General features: G+C 26.3%; 2 protein-coding genes across 2 annotated transcripts in view; both read right to left on the minus strand.

The window, feature by feature from the left end:
- Window positions 1-346: 346 nt before the first annotated feature.
- LOC129613614 (collagen alpha-1(XV) chain-like) overlaps window positions 347-20,472 on the minus strand; it is a 126,311-nt gene continuing 106,185 nt past the window's right edge. The window contains exons 4-6 of the mRNA XM_055527745.1: window positions 5,624-5,694; window positions 1,567-2,108; window positions 347-361 (exon numbers count right to left, since the gene is read on the minus strand). Coding sequence (XP_055383720.1) covers window positions 347-361; window positions 1,567-2,108; window positions 5,624-5,694 — 628 coding nt within the window. The remainder of the gene's footprint in view (window positions 362-1,566; window positions 2,109-5,623; window positions 5,695-20,472) is intronic.
- Window positions 4,070-5,083, minus strand: LOC129613489 (eukaryotic translation initiation factor 4E1). Its single transcript, XM_055527587.1, has 2 exons — window positions 4,883-5,083; window positions 4,070-4,823 (listed from the first exon to the last, which is right to left on the minus strand). The coding sequence occupies exon 2, from the start codon at window positions 4,814-4,816 to the stop codon at window positions 4,145-4,147; it is 672 nt and encodes a 223-aa protein (XP_055383562.1). The 5' UTR covers window positions 4,817-4,823; window positions 4,883-5,083; the 3' UTR covers window positions 4,070-4,144.

The following is a 20,472-nucleotide window of genomic DNA, read 5'->3' on the forward strand; positions in this document are numbered from 1 at the left end:
TATTTGAAAATTACTTCATAAATTTGTAAGTCTTGAATTTTCGATATTTTGTTACACAGATTTTCAGTCTTTCTAAATATCCTTAAAAAAATTAATTACAATTTTCATAAAAGTTTTTCTTCAAATAATTAATCAAAATAATTTTAAAGCATATCAAAGTAAAAAAAAAATATTATTGTAACACACATAAAAATAATTAAGAACAAAGGCATATGTTTTTACAAAAATAAATTTTTGCTAATGCTCTTTAACTGATAACCTTTTTAATTTTAGAAACCATTTGTGCAGGTACATTAACATATGTTATTATAGAATTGTTTTTTTTTATGTCTAAAGAATCACATATTTAGAATTTACAGACCTATAATTAAATAAGAAAGAAAAAGTAAAAAACAAAAAATTTCTATGCTCAAAATCTTAGACCACATATTACATATTGTAATTTTTTTTACAGTTTAACATTAATGTAAAATTTTACATAATTTCTATAATATTTTCCAAAGACTTCTTTAAAAAATTATTAATAAATAACGTTTACACACACACAATATGTGCTTAAAAATATTAAAGTGGTTTTGTCTGAAAAATTCTTGAGAGCTTTTCAAAGATTTTCTTTTTATTTCATCTTCTCATAATATTATACAATATAATAATTGAGAAAATTTATGAAATTTTAATGAATCAAAATTTTAATCACTTTAAAATTTTGAGTTTTCTTTAAAAATTTTAGATTTATGTTACAAACAATGGGTATGCACTAAGCAAATTTTACATAATATTCATAAATCATATTATGTACAACCATTCAAACTGCATAACAAAATAAAAGGTTTAGATTTTCAAATTTCTCTATACAATTTCAAAAAAATTACCCACAATATGAAAAAAAAAAACTAGATGTACTTACGAATTCATAAATACTGGCAAATTTTATTATTGGATTTACCATTGTATTCAATACTCTCATATATTTATCATCAGAGATGATGCAACTGAGTTTAGCCCACACATATAATCATACTGATTGCCTGTAACTTAGAACAATATAAAAATAGCAACAATATAACATAATAATACAAATGTACATAAGTAGCTTTAGTTCTTCAATAAGTATTCAATATAAATATTATACTATCAATTATCAATTATAATAATGCACTTTAAAAGCTATATTCATAATTTTAGGTATAATAAGAAATATTGTATTTTTAAGATTTTTTCGTAACATCTCGCATTAATGCACTATTGTTAGAAATGGGTTTGTTTTCTAATTGATTTTATACAATTAAAAGAAAATTTTCCACATAAAAAATTTCAACATACCTACTCAATTTGTAAATAGCTATAAATTTATTAAACATTTCAAATTTATTAGTTTCTAAATATATACAATAAATAATTTATAAGCTTTCATTTTATAAATTTTACTTATAAAAATTTGTGTAAAATAAATTTTAATAAAATATCGTAGAAAATCACAGATCCATGGCATTAAAAAAGAGATTCAGGATTTTTATTTAAAATATATAAAAATTTAAAAGCAATTTTTAAAAGATTTCCACTTACCTCAAAGTGCCCTTTTAACATTGAACCACCTTGTGCTAGATATAGTGTTGATGCTGAATCAAACACTAATTCAGGTGGTTCCCTTTTCACCAATCTCATTTCAACTTCAACGCAATCATAAAAGAAAGTCAATTTATTGCTTAATACTTCAAATGCAATTTTCTGCCATCTCTTAGAATAATCAATTTCAAATGTTACTAATTTTTTAGTTGCCATATGTATACTAGCATCAGTGTATAATAATGTAATATTCCATTTATCACGTCGATCAGCCGGTGATATATGTATACCTAATTGTACAACTGTATCTAATGGATTTACAATGCTGAATAAATAGCCACCAGTTCGTGAATTTGGACGAAATGTTGCCATAATTGCAAATTCATTTAATTTTTCTGGTAATACAAGACGATATGGAAATTTAACATCAGCTCCAGTTTTAAATTGATATGCAACAAAACCATCAGAACCGGTAATAAATTCAACACCATTCTCTGGTGGCACTGGTATCATTTCCATTAAATTGAAATCCATGAAGGCATCTAAAATTAAAAAGGATTTTTTCAAAATTAAATATTTTCTTAATTAAAATAGGAAAGAAAATTTGTTTATATTTTTTATATTTATATTAACTTCTTTAAAAAAAATAAGGCATTTAGTCCATTTATGTATTACAAATAATGTAAGTCTGTAAGTGAAAATTCAAAACAAAAAAATTCTTATTAAAAGCAAAAAGTTTAATTACCTATTAGAATATTTTGATGAAATTCTTTGAAATTACTTTTAAGAGAGGAAATTATAAACCTCTTTACACTTCTTTTGGTTTCCCCGAAAGTGAAATTTTATTAGCTTTAAAAACATGATAAGGGTACATATGTATGTACAAAGTGAAAGTACTACAAGAATGTAATAAGTACAATAAGTTAAAAGTGTTATTGGAATTTCACATACGTGGGTGGTTACATTATGTAACAAATATTGTTATTTACCAATTCTACATACAGCTATGTAGGTATGTATTATGTAATGAACATATTATATATTATATTTTTATACTTGCTTCATGAAGTATCATAAAATGAAAAACAATAATTTACATTTTGAAAATATATTATACAAGACAAAAAAAATTGCTCCTTCATTTTTTATATTGTTTCCTTTTTTATGAATTATTCATATAAAAATAATATCCTCAATAGCATCATCATAGATTCAAAAAAAATATAATATATATGTATAGGTACGCATAAATATTTAAATATGTACCTATATAATATAATCGAATGGAAATAGAATAACAATTTACATTACATAAAAATATTATTTACAAACCTACATAAATACTTTCCTTACATTGTCTTTTCATACATAATATGTTTGTAGATGTACTCAAATTTACCACGCACTCTAATAATTTTTGAAAGATGTGGGGTCTGTTTCAGATTTTTATATTGCCAGATTTTCGCTATTCTTTAACCACTTTGTTATAATATTCACGCATTTACTCACAATATGCTTATGTATGATGAAATAACGAAAATATTCTTTTTATTTGAACTTTTAAAGTTAATAGGCTTTTTGTTTTTGGTTGTTTTAAGCCTTTTGTCTTACAATAGAAATACATAACTCGAATTTGGAATTTAAAAGCAAAAATAAATTTGTTTGTCTAAATGTTAACAAAAGTGCGATGTATGTATATACATTATTTAAATTCCAGTTTACTTGAGTACGTTTGTAAACTTTTTTTGTATTCATATTTTATTATTGAGGAATAAATTAATATTTCATATACGTAAGTATATAAGAGTATATTATATAAAATACAATGTATATTTTTATTTACATGTAGGTATACTGAAGTACTTCTGAAAGTTTGTATCCTTATCGCAGAAATTAAATTTAATGATCAAAAGTTTCTTTTCTTAAAATTATCTATAAAATTAATATATCATATTTATTAATTATCTGCGGCGCAAAATTAATTATTAATTTAAATATGTAGGTTGGCACTACATAGTATCAGTGTAATCTTTCCAGCTGTAGTGAGAATTCAAAAATAAGCCCCACTCTTTTATTTCTGTAAATGTGGATGGTATTACTAATTTATTTTATTGTGATTACATTTAAGTAGGTAGACATACCCACTTAAAAATACAAAAATTTCAAATAACTACATAAAATTTTATGTAAGTACCATTTCTACATCATAATTAGTTGATGTAGAAATGATATGTTAAATTTATATAAAAATGACAACAAATAGGATAGGTAAATAAATATAATGTATAGCCTATCTGGGCACATATATGTATGCATTTTAAAAATTTCTTTCAATCACGCGACTATTAATCAAAATTTTCATTTTGCAATATACCTACTATCTAGTTTATCTAAAATCCCGCAAGTAATTGGTATTTAACCCTGAAATATCTTCTTACAAATTTTAATCTTATTGGCAGATTTGAATACCAAATTTTGTTTTTCATATCAAAATTTTTATTGCCCCTGGGTAAGTAGGTACATAGGTACAATTCAATCACAAATGAGCAAAAATTTTTAACAAAAATAACAAGATTATTTAAATTGAATAAATAGATTTGATACCAGCTCCTGATTTGACCATTGTATCCTTATGCAATTCATATTGTATTATAATACCATAAGAATCAAGATGAAGATTTTCTTTTAATTTTCTACCAATTTCCATTATTCCTTCTTCATTTTTACCATTAGCAGTCCATACTGATATTTTGTCGAATTTTGATCGAACATTAAGAACAGCACCACAAATTTCAGTTGAATTATCAAAAGCCTCACCAATTAAACTAAGTAATACATCTAACCAAATATTGTCCAAAATTTTATGTTGTTTTCTCTCTAATGTAATTACCCAACGTCCACCTTTTTTATTAGCATTATCTTCCCACATTGGACGTATACCTTTTTTAAATAACGAATAATCACTACCAATTTTGATTTCCGATGCAGACTTAATATGATTACATAAACTCCAAAAATCTTCGACTGTATCAAAACTTGTAATTTCATTTTGGAGTTCCTCCCATGATTTTGTACGATCATTTTCTAAATACCATAATGTCCATGTATTTTCAAGTGGATGTTTGAGAGTTGAACTATCACCAGTTGACTGTAAATTTGTTGCACAATCATTGTGAAGAGGAATATTTTCCTCAATTAATTGTAAATCTTTATTTCCCATATTGTTCGATTCTACTACAGATAGCGCCATTTTTAACCTAATTTATTAGATATTTAAATTAGAATGTATTTGTATTACCAAAATGCAGCTACTTACAATTTTTGATCAATTCAAAAAAGGTGACCTTCGTTTTTATAATGAGAAATATTGAAAATCTTCAAATTTACGGCTATTACAATATTTAGTTAAAAAATTAATATTAGCACTTGAAAATTACTTAAAAATTCAACGGCAAAAACCAAAAATCAGAATTTTCTCCTTCCAAATTTAAAAAAAAATTCTTTTGAAATTCAAAAAAATATGGCTCTTTACTTGACAACTATTTCAAAGAAGTAAAGAACGAATAAAAATGAAATTTAAAAGCTACGATAAAAAATCGATCATATGAAAAGGGAACGAAACGAAACAGCAAAAACCGAAACAATTTTGATATTTTTCAAGCTAATTTGCAAAAGCGTTGCATTAGAGTGGAGCGAAATTGTTTTAATTCAATACCACATTTCTATAACCAATAAAACTCTTCTATTTGGAAATCATCAAGTTGTTTTATAAACAAAATTTATCATTTCGTATGTTTACCAAGGGTCATTGCGTAAAAACAGTTAATTCTTCATTCCTCAGAACAGAATGCGGAACACAAAATTTAACATAATCATTTCATTAAAATAAGATATTAAAATATTAGATCTAACTAAAAATGAAAAAATGGGACCAATATTTTCGTTCTGTCAAATGTTAATCCTTTTATTGATAGTAATATAATTATACATCTGGCAACAAACAATTTTATATAGCATACTAATTATATTTTAAAATTAAATTTATAAAAATATATACCTAAAATTCCTTGCCCACGGAAATCGATTCCTAATATTGCTCCAATACATATTGTGAAAAATGAAATCAATCTGAAAAAAAAAAAATTAATTTATTTTATGCTCTCCTGAAAATATGCAAAATTAAATATAAAAAAAATCTCTTAATCTTAAATGAACAAGAAATCAAACAGAATTTGTCAAACTGTATTTTTTTCTTATGTTTTAATGTTTCTCAATTTTTCTCAATGTTCAATAACTTCTTTAATTTAAAGTGTAGAACAGAAAAAGAAAACAGAAAAAATAATTTTTTATAAGAAATATGGAAAAAATAAGGAATAAAATATTTTAATTTTTGGTGTTATTCAAATGAATTAACTGTGGCATACACACACATATGTAATGTACGTTAAGTACAGTTCAAGCTTTTATGGAAGGTACATTTTAATAAGTTAAAAAATTTAATTTATGATCTATTTGTGATTTTGTGTACATTTATAAAAGCTACATTAATATTCGGATTAATATGATTATAATTGTGCAGATAAAAAATACTATTGTACCGACATTTGTTTTTGAAAAATAGCTTGTGTTGTGAGTATGGCAAAAAGAGCATTTTTATTAAACTTTTAGGGAGTAAAAAAATTATACATGTGGAAATTGCAAAATAAATTAAATTCGAAAGGCGATTTTTGTGAAAAATACATGCGCTTCAAAATTTAATTTCTGATGTTCCGCGCTCTTTGACATTGAGCGTACGAAATGCCAATTACTGTGTGATCGCTTCAGTATTTGCTTATCTAATGCATAAACCAGACGTGTTTAGTGTTGTAAAAAGTAAATTTTAAAGTTTTAAGTTTATTTATTTTTTTATTTAAAGAAAAAATTCAGATAGGGAGGAAGATTATGTGAGTAGTAGACATGAGTATTAATTGATGTATTTGGATGTAGGTACATACACATGTATGTATAGGCATCCAAGATAATATTTTTTTTGAATATTCAAACAAAAATAAAACATAATTGAAATTATTAAATAGCTGCTAATAATCCCTCGCTATAGTTTTGGTTAAATACCTACATATATAATGTATGTATAATATACATGCATACATGTATGTATAAGTATCTTTAGTTATAATTATATACATACATACTTACTATACCAGTTCCTATACTTGATAAGTATTTCACAGGCTTATAATTATGCCTAGTATTATATAAGCTTGAAAAATAATATTTAAATTTTGAGGCTTCTTTCATTTTCTATATATGGGTTAAATAAAAATAAAGTTTTTCCTTTTGATTTTATTTTGAAAATTTCAAAAGGAAAAGCTATTCAATTCCCAATAAATAGATGGGTAATAATTTTTTTGTACAACTTTGCTTCATTTACAGTGATTATAACCCACTAAATGCACAAACATAATTATGTATGCAAAAATTATACCAATGTACATATATATGTGAATTTGTATTTATGCTTGTGTGTATAATTGAAGATTTTTAAAATATTTAGAAAGAAAATTAATATTAAAAATTAAAAGAAACCTGTTCAATTAGTTTACTTAAGAGTTTTTGTACAACAAAACATTGTTAAGATTAAATTCAAAAGTTTGCATATGTTATGTAGGTTACATACTATGATTTACTTTCTTAATATGTACTTTTCTACTAATAATCTGAGTTTTGACATCCAATCTTTGTCAAAACTTTACTTTTAGATTTTACAAGAATTTTTATTTTTTTATTCGTAATTAATGTTCTTTTATGAAAATACGTTAGTATAACAGTTTTGAAAATCTATTCAGAATTATACCTGGCCTCAGTGCAAAAAAATTTATCATATTTTTTTAACTTTAAATATTTTTTATAATAAAAAACTACAGCAGGCTGATCACCGCTTAGTTACCTAAATGACTTATTCAATGACTTCAGTGAAACTGATGCTTGACTCTGAAATTCAAGTGGAAGATTCTAACGCTATCAAGTGGACTAAGAAGGAAAAGAAGTTTTGTCATAGACCAAAATGAATAACTGTTATAATTATCAAACCAAAATAGATAACTGTTATAATTTAATATTGTAATTAGTATAACAGTTTTAAATTTGATATAAGTAACAAAAATTTCATTACGTTTAATATAGTTTTAATCGTGAATTCCGTGTTTGTCCCGTTACCTCTTCAAATTATCCACAATTTCAAGATAAATACCTCATTGATAGATTGAATCCATACATGTGACAGTTTCTTTTTTATGGACATAAAATGTAAATTATATAAAAAAAAAAAGATTATGGTTTTAGTGTGTCCATTTTAATGGTGGTTTCTTTAATTTGTTCAAGCATGATTGAATAAATGTGGTTTTTTGAATTTATTTTATTCAAATGAGTGTTATAAATAAAGAAAATATAATATTTATTTTAAGTAAATTAAATTATTTTTATATCCAGATGTATATAATGTAGGCCTTACATGTTAGGTATGTATACATGATGAATTTCTTAGAATAACAGATTTTATAGTTGGTATATCATGATGTATTATTTTAAGAGAAAAGGAGATGATATAAAAATTTAATTGAATTTATATAGGTCAATAGGTCTAATACTCGTACATAATACGTTATATTTCGTATAGAATATATAGATGTAGATGTGCCTAAAATAAATATATTTATACTTATAAACTAATAAAACTTCTTATTTTAATTCCTTCCTGATCAATAAACAGTGTACTTTATATGTTTCTTTTGTTATTTTGAATTGGAAGAGATTATAGTGTAAATATTTTTGAGTCCATATTATGTGTGAAAGCGTTCGTGTGTCATGTAGGTGTTGGTAAGACATTTGGTTTTATACATTGTCCAGTGCGAGTTAATTTTAGTTCTGAGTCGTTCTAAGTAGTCATTCTTAAATAATAATATGCTTTATAAAATTTAAATATGTAGGCATGTAAATATTTAAATCCAGGTTGTTTAGCAATTATAAATGTATTTTTTTTCAGGTTGTGGTGGCAAATAAAATACATAGTTAAAATCAACCAGGGGTGTGCTAATAAATCAATATCATTGGACTCGGATATAATTGTAGGGCAAACCCAATAATTTATTTCATTGTAAAAATTTCCCTTGGGATTTTCGATTGCTGCTTTAACCTATATTTATAAACAAACAATTTTAATTAAAGTACTGAATAGAAATGGTTTGAAAGCGTGGAGTAGAGATGATTTGGTCTTTAAAAATTAATAATTGACATGACACACCCTGACATGCTCTGCAACTGCGTGGCGGTTCATGTAATCTTTTTTAATTTATAGATTATTCGTTTGCAAACTTATTTATAGTATAACATTGCAGTAGCTGCTTAATTTTCCTATGACACCAATTTATTAAATCATGGAAACAGTCTTTTAATTCAAAATAGTTTTATTTATATTGATTTTCAAAAAAATATGAATCAAATCCCTAATAACCTATAAAAAATTGTTCTTTATTGAAAAGATTTTTGTAATTGCAACATATCTTTTGACAAATAATTTGAACTGCTTAAGGGCTGAACTAAAAATTAATATTTTTCTTTTATAAGCTTAACAGTAATCAACACCCTTTCTATAAAATTATTGTGCTAGATTGTATCCACATTTCTCAAAAAAAATATTGAAAATAAATTACTAAAAATTTATCTTTTTCCATTTAATATTGTTAAAAATAATAACTAATGGCATTAAAATCATTTCTATATAGTTTCTATTATTTCTATTAGTATTATAATGACTGAAATGAAATCATAATGAAAAATAGAGTCTATGGATTATCAGAAAATTATTTTAGATTATTATTCGCTTTTAACATCCTCGTCTATATCTTTTAAAAATGTTATTGTAAACATTTTATTATAATAGTTTTATTTTTTTCGGAATACAATAGTTTTGCTTTAGGATAACAACTTGTTGCAACGGCTTAATAATATAGTTAAATTGTTCTTATCTATATTCATAAGAATATAATGTATGTACAAACATATACAGTACCAGTGTACAAAATTGGGTAGATGTTGAGATGAGAAACTATGAAAATTTTAATTATTTTGCCAATAAGACTTATATTTATAAGTTAATTATTTATATTAATCCTAAAGCCGTACAGTTAATATTCAGGTTGACGCTAAAAGTGATAAAAGGCGATAATAAAATATATGGGATCCGGATCTCGGAAAATTTCCTTTTTGAAAATATACCATCGGCATCCCTACATGACACACCCCTTCTCGCTAAATCCATCCAAGTCGCTTGAAAAAGTTCAGCACAACACCCACGCACCCCACCCCACGCACTTGGAGAGCATCTGTCCAAAATCCCGGTGTGTCGGCGTCCCATGCAATCAGCCGATAAGTAAATGCACAGTGTCTTGGCTATTTTTTCCAATAAAATATGTCCAGTCAAAATGCCAACCTCAATATTGAGATTCCACCTGCTTAATGTGTCCCGTTCCTGCTTCGTTCCTTTTTCGCCACATAGCTCTTGTTGTTGCATAAGCTCAAGCGCCATTCCAAAGCGAGATATGCCTAAATGTTTATGGCTCTTACCTCAAATTTCATTATTTGTAAGTGGAATTCAATTTGGTTTTTGCTTATTAATCCTTTAATCCTGAACTACTTTAAGGTCGATAATCAAGAGTTTAATCACTCGTAATTTGTGACATGCCGTAGTTTTTATTGTATTTAAGGATATTTTGCGCTGGCTTTTGCTTTCATTATTTCAATAAATTTTATTAAAATGAATCATTGGACAAACTATTTATTAGCAAAATATATTATAGAAAAATAATATTATTATTACTGGTTATTATCTTAATAATTTAAGCTTATATTCATTTTTCATTGCTTTTCAATATGAAATTCCAAAAAAAAGGATAGGAAGTATAAAATGAACACATTCTAGAAACAAAAAAGATAAAGAAGAACAAACAATTTCAATATAAATAGTTTAAGGATACAGAGACCTAAGAGAGTACAATATATATACTCGTATATATACATATATTTTGTATAGAAATTGAATAATAATAAAATAATAATTTTGTTAACATTATATAACTATTATTCTTATATCTTATCTTCTCTTTTCATAATTTTATATTTTTATTATTATAGAAACCCTATTGAAACATCACACTTCATTATAGAAATATTTACTATGTGTATAAGTAGTATTTATAAAATATTAACAAGTTTTGAAAAGATTTCATATTTTATATATTATTATTTTAATTTAAAGAAGAACTTATATATAAGTATTACATTCTAGAGTATTTTAGAAAAGAATAACTTATCACTTATGCTAGTTCATTAAAAAAATTAGGCACATAATTGGAAAAATATACGAGTAATAAGATTTTAAACTGTTGTTGTTGGCTATTAAGGATTTTAAAATTTTTTTGTATAAATGGTTCCTTTCAGTAATGATGTGTAATTAGAAATGCCATATCGAGAACTTTCGAATTATAAGGGGAATCCCCAATAAAATAATTAAAATCATTAAATTAATGTACGCAAATTCTTCACAAGGGAAAGCTAAGTGATTCAATTATAATAACGAAGGATGTTAAATATGAGTGTTCCAGAATAGGATTTTGCGGAATATGGTAGATGCACCTTGGTATGTGCGAAATGGAGATTTGCACAGAGATCTAAAGATTCCATGTGTAGTTGACGAAATTAACGAAAGGGCGATGAAACATAGAGTTCGTCTGAAGCAACATGTCAACGTAGAGGTCTCTGGGCTCCTTGTTATCCGGAATTCTCCCAGAAGGCGCAAAATGCGCTTCATCAAATCGGTGATCGTTGAATGTCTTTCAATCTATATTAAAGAAAATTTGATGGTTGGTCTAAGGGGACTATAGTATCAAAATATAAGGAGGAGGTTTTTGCTGTAAAATACATAACTAAATATGGGTTGCCAGGGAATGGTATGTTAGTAGCATTCATGCTTTCCTCCTTCCTTCGATGAAAAAAAAAACAAAAATATGGCTGTTTCCTCTTACTCAATAAACATAGTAATGGATGAAGTCTTGCGGAAAATAAATAAGGTAAGAAATGGGATCAATTTGAACATATTCAACATGATGGACGATCTGGAATAGCCAGACGATGCATGTCTTCCCACTCATTCCTGAAAATATGAAAACATAGCCAAAGAAGATTATAGAATATGCGGCAGAATTGGGTTTACAAATAGACCATTAGTATAGTATATAACAAATACCATCAATGAGAACATCAGTATAAATAAAGTTACGTACTTATTTGAGGAACGTTATAAGTACAGAGGGTGCAACAATTTTTGAGTATTGAGAACAAACTCAATAAAGCTAGGGTGGCATTTGGAAAGCTATATCGAATATTTGGAGTTCGACGGATCTTTGATGTTTGTCTTAAACCAGTGAAATTATATGGTAGTGAAACTTGTCCGATAAAAAAGGTAGACATTTGTAAAATAGAGGTTTTCGTAAATAAGTATCTCCGCATCTTATGCCAACTATTTCGACAAAGTTAGAAATGGTAACCAATCAGACTTATGCAAACAGCATTCTATAGAAAAACAAATAAGAAGGCCAAAATGCAAAAAGACCTTGTGGATAATCTAAACCAAGCAACTATTAGAATGGAATCGTCAAGATAAATGCAATGTAAAATAAAGGTTTGAAAATTCATAATGGAGAATAGTAGAACAAGAAATGGCAAAAGTTGGGCACCAATGAAATCGATCGTCTAAAATAGAAAAGATTTGTGACAAAATTCATATCAAGTCAATTGATTTTACTGACAAATTTTCAGCTAAAGACAAAAATACGGAAATTGAATTTATAATTTATTTAATTTCTTAATAATTTCTTTATTATTTTATACAATTACCCTATTAGCGAAATGATATGTGTAATGTAGATCTAATATAGTAGAAAATTTATGATTGCAATTTTATTTTTAAAACTTATCAAAAAATATTAAAAATGAAAAAAAAATATATATTTTGGGATGCTGCCAACAAAATTTTCTAACATATGTTCTTCTACATTTTTTTTCTGTGTATGTTTCTTCAACACTTTTAAAATTTCATTCTAATAAAAGGTCTTCACGAATTTCTTGTGGTAAAAAAAAAGAAAAATGTCTTAGAAAACATAAAAATTGTAGAAGAAATTCATAATCAAGTTTAGAAGAAGGCTAGATACCTACATATTGTGGCACACATTCTTGATCTTAATGCATACATGCAATTGAATCTTTTTTTATAAATTTTCTTTAAAAGAAAATTAAATAAAATTCTTTTCTTAATGCCATTTTCAAAATGTTGAATGAAATTCAACAGTTCAAAAGCATCTTTTTGCATTTTTAATAAATAAATTTTTTTTTTTGCAAGATTTATTCAAACTGCGAAACAGCACAAGTTTTTCCTAAATTCGTTTTTTTTTTGTTTTTTTTTTTCATTTCATATTTAAATAAGCGGGCGCAATAATCGCAATTGACATTCTTAAAAGTTTCAAGTGTTCAACACAAGTACTTCATATACATTGTATAGTATAAGTTGTTCGTTTGGTATAAGTGAATTGAAGGAATCATAAAAGAACATTTTAATGTTGGAGTAGGCACTTAAATATTCTGACATTCTTATGAGTTGTGAACATGATTGAAAAAGTACGTTTTAGAAATTTAGACATTTTGTTTTTCTTTTCTTATGGTGTAAAATAGTTTTAATGAAATGAAAATTATTGACGTAAAAAATCTATACATTTTATGGAAACAAAATAGATAACAAGTGTTATACAGTGATAGCCGAAAAAAAAACAAATTTTGGTGTCGGCCTTAAATATTTTTTCGGCTAGAAAATTGTATGTTATACAACAACATGTAATGTAGTTTAAATGTACTTAAAACGTTTAACCTTCAGCCGGATGCCGAAAACGTCTGTTAATACGGGGACTTAAAAAGAGGTCATCATTTCTTATCACATATTGCTAGATATTGTATTATAAAGCTGCCTGTAGATTATCTGAGCTTAGAATGTATAATGAAAAATTTCCCGGAAATTCATAAATTCATTATTTTCTTGCTTCCATACCACTTGATAAAGACCTCTAATCCGTATCAAATTAATTCTGTCACTTTTTAGTATTGAACTACTAAAACACTTATGCAATAGACAGTCGGTTTTCTTGTTTTTTTTTTAAGTAGAGACGGCAGATATCGTATTTCCCTGTACATATCATTCTCTAGTAAGCCGCAAAGTAACAAAAGACAATATCTTATTATTCAATTAATATTCTCGAAACTGGACGGTTTAACTTTGCTCATTTCGTATTAATGTATACATATGTAAAAATATAATTAAAAATAATCACCTTCGCTTAGTGGCGTCTGCTTCCGAACAGACTTTTCCAGATGACAATAACTGCGACGGTGTTTACTCTATTTTCTTACATATATATCAATTTCATTTATAATTCATGACTTCTTGTTAATTTTATGAATTTGTACTCGAAAATATTTTATTTCAATGCTAAATTTCTTCTACATTTCAAACTGTTTACACATTCTGTTCGCCTTGTACAAGCAACATCTATATACTAATTCTTACGTTTATCCTTTACATAAAATGTATTAAGTAACGGTATACCTCAACTCGACCAACAAAACATACTATTATAAATTTCCCATTTTTACCCTCTCTTTACTCACTACATTTAATTCATTCACATAATTACTATTTACATGTGTGCATTTTCTGCTACTGCAAGACTGAAATTAAAGACATTTCAAGTCATATTTATGACTTTTACTGTGACATTATTTTAATCACTTTGGCAAAACGCAACGAAAACGAAAAAGAAAAAAAGCAAAAATATTTTTTAACAAATTACTTGAGCCTTGAGCACTATTAACACTTTTTACCAAATGTGTAAAAAAAATGAACAGGAAAACAAAAAAAAAAAATCGTGAAAAATAATTTTTCTTTATACATGAAAATTTTTTAATGAAACCAGCAAAGAAACAAATCAATGGATTGGAGCATAATCCAAAAATAAATAAAATATTTTCATTTAAAAAACAAAAAAAAAACAACAAAAATAGTTAAGAGTTATGAATAACTTGTGAAAATTTTCTTGAATGAACAAACCACCATCACTTTGTCATATGTACTCTTTAAATGTATATAAAAGAATTTGCAAGAAAAAAAAAAGGAAGAAAGAAAAGCAAACGGGCAAACAAACAAACAATAATAATGTTGCATGTCGAACGAAACGAATACAAGAATGTCCTGATTGCAATTTTATGATTATGATTAAAATTCCAAAATGGATTTGGAAAAGCAGAGAAAGAAAATTTAAAATTCTCTATATACATGAATGTAGGTATGTTGTCCATGGATTTGTAAATATATTATGTGATTGAGGAAACACCATAATATAAAAAGGTTTAAGAATATGTAATAAATGCACTTTATATAAATAACCTACAGAGTGATTAATTTGAGGTACGTATTTGACGAAAATGAAATATTTGAACTATGACAAAGGCTCCTTATGAAAAATATAGAATTCCGAAAAATTTGTATAATGAAATCCAAAACTGGTTGTGAACAGAAAGTGCATTTCGAAAGTCTACTCTGATGTAACACAACAACTTGGAAATTTAAAAATGTCCGAATCAATTCACAAATCTTTCCGAATTAATTCGGAAATCTATAAAGTTCGGAATTTATTTCAAAATTTATCGTTAAGTCTAATGGCGATTTCTCGTAATAGATGATTCTTATTCCAAAACTTTCCAACATGACTGTTTTTTCGAAAAACGGAAATTTGTCTGAGTTTAGCAACACGGATTGTATCAATGTCCATTCAAATAATTCTGAATCAATTTTTGATGAAACACCTTGCATATGTAAGTTTTCCTTCAACAAATTTGTAATAAAGTTTGTTTCATGAATTCATTTTGTAGTTCTTTTTTTTTTTTGCTTTGAGTCTGCATTTTCTTGTACATATGGAATAATGTAATATGAGACAAAACAAGGTTTCAATTTCGATTTTAGCAGACAGATATACCTAAAATGAAAAAAAAAAACTAAAAAATAAAAGCAAAAAAATATATAAAAACCTCGTAAAACAAATAAACTAAAAAAAAAGGAAAGGAAAATTGAATTTTTGACTCGGGTCGATGTGTCTTTCTTGCTTTTTTCTGTTTATAATGGAATCTCAACTGATTTGTATTCAATTGCAATTTAAGAGACCCCATCATATTAATGTACAAGTCCATAGACCACGGTAATGTAAACTTGTTAATTTACAAAGTCTTGTAGACGTTTTTTGGATTTTGTCAATTTTTCTTTTACTTTTTTACATTAAGGAAAAAATTCAAATGGGTGCGGATTTTTATAGAGTTGGTATTTTGATTTTGTTATTTTTGTTGCTGTGATTTTTTGCTGTAGTAATGCAGATACACGAAATGCAATCTATTATAAAAAAAAATTGTGTGTTGTGTGTCTGTTGATTCATTTCTATTTTGTGTGGAATACCAAACAACCAATATGTGAGCAAGTTAATGTTAAAAATATTATTGGCCTCCTTTAAATTTGAATTCATAAAGTATGCATGAATATTTCACTTTATAACTTTGGTATATTGAAAACATATATTAAAAATTCATTTTTGCTTGTTTCAAATGTTCATTTTTTAACTTCGAATAGAATTTTAATCATTAATCATTTCTCATATTCGTATATGTAGTTTAATAGGTGTTAAAAAATTTTGCTTCATTAAAGAATTGACAATTACCATTATTTTAATGAACCCATCTTTTTTTGTTTTTTTTTGATATTTTTAAAAGAGTTAAGAGAGAGAGAGGTGGCAATTTATCGATTGCAATTAGATTGCAGTTAATTAGTCGATGATTTCTAAAAAAAAAATGAGCATTTCAATTTTGTATGTGCGCATAAATTAAGTTATTTAATGAGTTTAGATGGAGTTTAGTGAGCTGCGTGTATTGGTATTACTGAAGCGTCAAGTTCGATATCCATGGTTGCTTTGAATACTCTACTCCATTTGCTTCCGGCGGAGTTACATATTGCAAGCCTGGCGGCCAGCAGTGTCATCAAACTCAGGGAAGCTGGATACTGAAACCCGAGGTCCTACAGTCACAGTAGTATTCTTGTATTGCTTTCTGCGCGAACGACCGATGTGTTTAAGGACTATTGTATTCCAAGATTCGGCAGGAATTTTTAGGGTACCTATCGCATATCGGTTTCCTAATGAGTCGAGTGTCTTTCAGGCGAGTCTACTTGTTGTGGCTAGTGACATCGCAATAGTAACAGACAACCTTATCGAAATTCTGGCCTTAAGGTCGCCAAAGGTATCCTCCAAGCTGGTGGGCCAATGTTGTCGCGAGCTGCGAGGGTCTGCACTTACCCTAGAGTTCTTTGCTAAAAAATTAATGTGTATCAAAGATCTCATGTAATAAAAAAATAAGAGAAAATTTTAAAATTCATCACCATTAAAAAATCCTATACTGTACATGCAGCTGATAAGCGATGAGTAGGTGGATTTGCAAATCGATGAATTATATTCAGAAAAATTTTATTAAAACTCAACTATCTAACAGATTGTTAAAAAATTAAAAAAAGAATAATAAAAAATGAAAAACGAATATTATGTAATAAAAGTATGAAGCATTATGTAAGATAACTAGTCAAAAAAACTGAGAAGTAAGCTCTTGCTACATAGCAAAAAAAAAAATTATGAAAAATTATTGAGCAATAGAATTTTTATTCAAAGAACACACTTTAATATAGAATTCACGGGATTGAATTAAAATAAGTGCCTAACAGGTTTAAATTTATAGGTTTATATTGTTATGTAAATAAATGTTAATAATTCAATTTGTTTTGCACATATAGCAAGTTTATGTTGTTAGCTTTCAATTATAATGTCGTATAGTTAATTTAATTATGAATCTACATGATTCTTGAATTTATTATAAATAATTTTTTTTTTGTAATGAGCCTTAATAAAATGCTTAATTCTATAGAATATGTGTTGTCCCCTCATTAGTTTTAAATAGGTGTCGTTTAGAAATATTCCAATATATTCGGAATGGATTTGTTTGTCGCACGTTATCAGAGAATATATTGTGAAAAAATTCAGCTGTGGCAAGAATATTGCTTTATTAATGTGTATAACTCTCAGCTCCTAGAAATTAATATTAGTATAATAGGACTGACCTGTAATTAGTAAATCTGTTTTTATATAGAAATGAACCCTTTGGTAACGTATGGGTTAAGAATGAAATTGCAATCTAATCTAGATTGAAAATTCTATACCTAGAAAATGTATTGTCTACTACTGAAATCACTAAAAGTTATGTAGGTACAACTAAAAATTTTTAATAAGTTTTTATACTTAATCACTAACCCTCGATCAGCTCAAACCACTAAAAACTCTTCTCTTTACACAACCGTTCCCTTAAATAATGACGTCTTAAGTTTGCTTAGTCACCTAAAGTTATTATTCTTGCGGCTAAACGATGCTTCTCTTCTGCTTACTTTATGGTTTATAGCGTAGGGTATTAATATTGCTTGGTCTATATCGTCTAATTATTGTAAATCCTTAATAGTGCTTACATATTTTATACGGGAACTTGAATCAATATTTTAATAGTTTTTTATTAGACGTATGCCTAATATGCCTCTGTGCATATGCTTGTGAAGGCAATGAATCACACATTTAGTTCCAATTAACGTACAAGATGACGTGTTTAAAATTTCAATTATCTAGAACTTTTCATAAAATCTTAGATTTTCAAATATCATTATAATTTTTTCGTTTTTGAACCATTTTTTAAATCTTAGCCATTACACATTATTATTTTCTTGCTAAAATTCAACCACTTAAGGTCAAAAATTAATTTGGGCAATAGAAAACAAAATTCTCAGATTTACAAAAAAAATATTAAAAAAAAATTTGTTTTTTGATTGATTAATTTGAATTGATCCCAAGGGTAAAATTTAATTATTAATTTAAAAACAATTTTTCAAATTCATTAAAAATGTATAAGCCTATAAAGTCTAAAATTTTTTCTTCTTTTTTGAAATTTTGTAACTATGGCATTCAATTTAAAAAAAAAATTAATTCAACATTAATATTTAATATTGATTATTAATATTTTCAGAAAAAACAAAAACACGATATTAGTGGGCTACCGAGAATTTAATCTTATTTTGTAAAAATTAAAAAGGGATTAAGATAAATTTGAAATTCTTTATTTATTGAAAATTTTCTTACAATAAAACAAAAAATTAAATTTAATATTGCGACGTAAAGAATACCATATTGATCCATTTTAGAATTTTTGACATTTTATTATGACATTTGTAATATTTAATATTGACAAACAGTTCAATCCTAAATCTCTAATACTAATGAATTGTGTAAGTTTATGAATTCACAAAATAATGAGAAGAATTTTCTAAGAATACAACGTAATTATTCCCCAAAATAAATTCATAAATCTTAAAATGAATCGAAAAATTTTGAATAGAGTTTTTTTTCTAATTTTATTCAACACTATTGTGAATTGAGAAACATATTGTTACTTGTGACTTATGAGACATAATATGTGCTCTATATGCATGAGTGTTATGCAGCTGAGTAACTTTAAATTTTTAGAAGGTAATGAGATCGTAAGCTTATAACAGTCCAATTTAAAATTTATCATCGTAATTGAATTTTTGTTGTTCCATCCAAGTTTGTGATAAATATCTTTGTCGTGTGTAGACAATAACTACAATTTCTATATATACGTATACATTATATATGTATGTACATTACATGCAAAAATTTTCTATGTAAATTCTACTTACGTTTTACTTATGTACAATGCAATAATAAAGACATTTTTCTGTATTTTGAACACAATGACACAATTGAGAAAATTTTTTGATATTAAAGTTGGATAAGATTTAAATTGGAAACCATAGATAAACAAATAAATTAATGGTACCTATAATAAGTGATCTACTTTTATTAGTTTTTCGGTAAATTATTGGTTATGTTTTTTAAAGTAAAAGTTAAAATGAATTTTTAATTAATTTAAAATTTTTTGTTTTCAAATAAAAAAATTTATTGAAGTTGTTTAATGATGTAGAAAATGTTTGATTTGAAAAAAATAAATTGTAAATTTTATTTATTTGTGTATACGTAAAATTTAATTAAATGAATTGTGTAAAACGTCAATCTAGCAGTTGATCGTTCTAACAACCCTGACGTGTCCTTTATGTTAAATATGAACAAGTACAAAACGTTTCAGTTGGTCTTAACCTTCTGAATTCTACCTTGAAAATCTGACTATGAAATCATGTTTTTAAAATATTTAAAATAATTTGTTTTATTTGTATGACAGCTACTCTAACCCGTCGTCCAAAATGGCCGAATTACAATAGAAGCCGTCCCTAGCATAAAGAAGGAATTCGTGAAAGATTAATGGTGTTTGCTTTACTCTTTCTTGAGTTATGGTGCAACCGACTGGACAGGCGGACATGTTTAAATCATGTCAGAATACTTTGCTGAGCAAGAATAAATATAAGTACGGGTTCATACCGTATAGACGATTTCTTCATGTGATTATAAGCTTCAAATCAAAGTTAATATACTGTTCAATTAGGAGCAGAGTATAAAAATAAAAAAAGAAATTTAACTCGGAAGAGTTCTTTTCTTCATAACTCATTGGTTCATCATGATTACTTTATAATTCATTGGCTCATCATCATTACTTTATAGCTTACATTCATTAATTTCCATTTTATTCATTAATTTCCATTTACGAGTA

The sequence above is a fragment of the Condylostylus longicornis genome, unplaced genomic scaffold, assembly GCF_029603195.1.
Source record: "Condylostylus longicornis isolate FDR11 unplaced genomic scaffold, ASM2960319v2 ptg000084l, whole genome shotgun sequence".
Lineage (NCBI taxonomy): Eukaryota > Metazoa > Arthropoda > Insecta > Diptera > Dolichopodidae > Condylostylus > Condylostylus longicornis.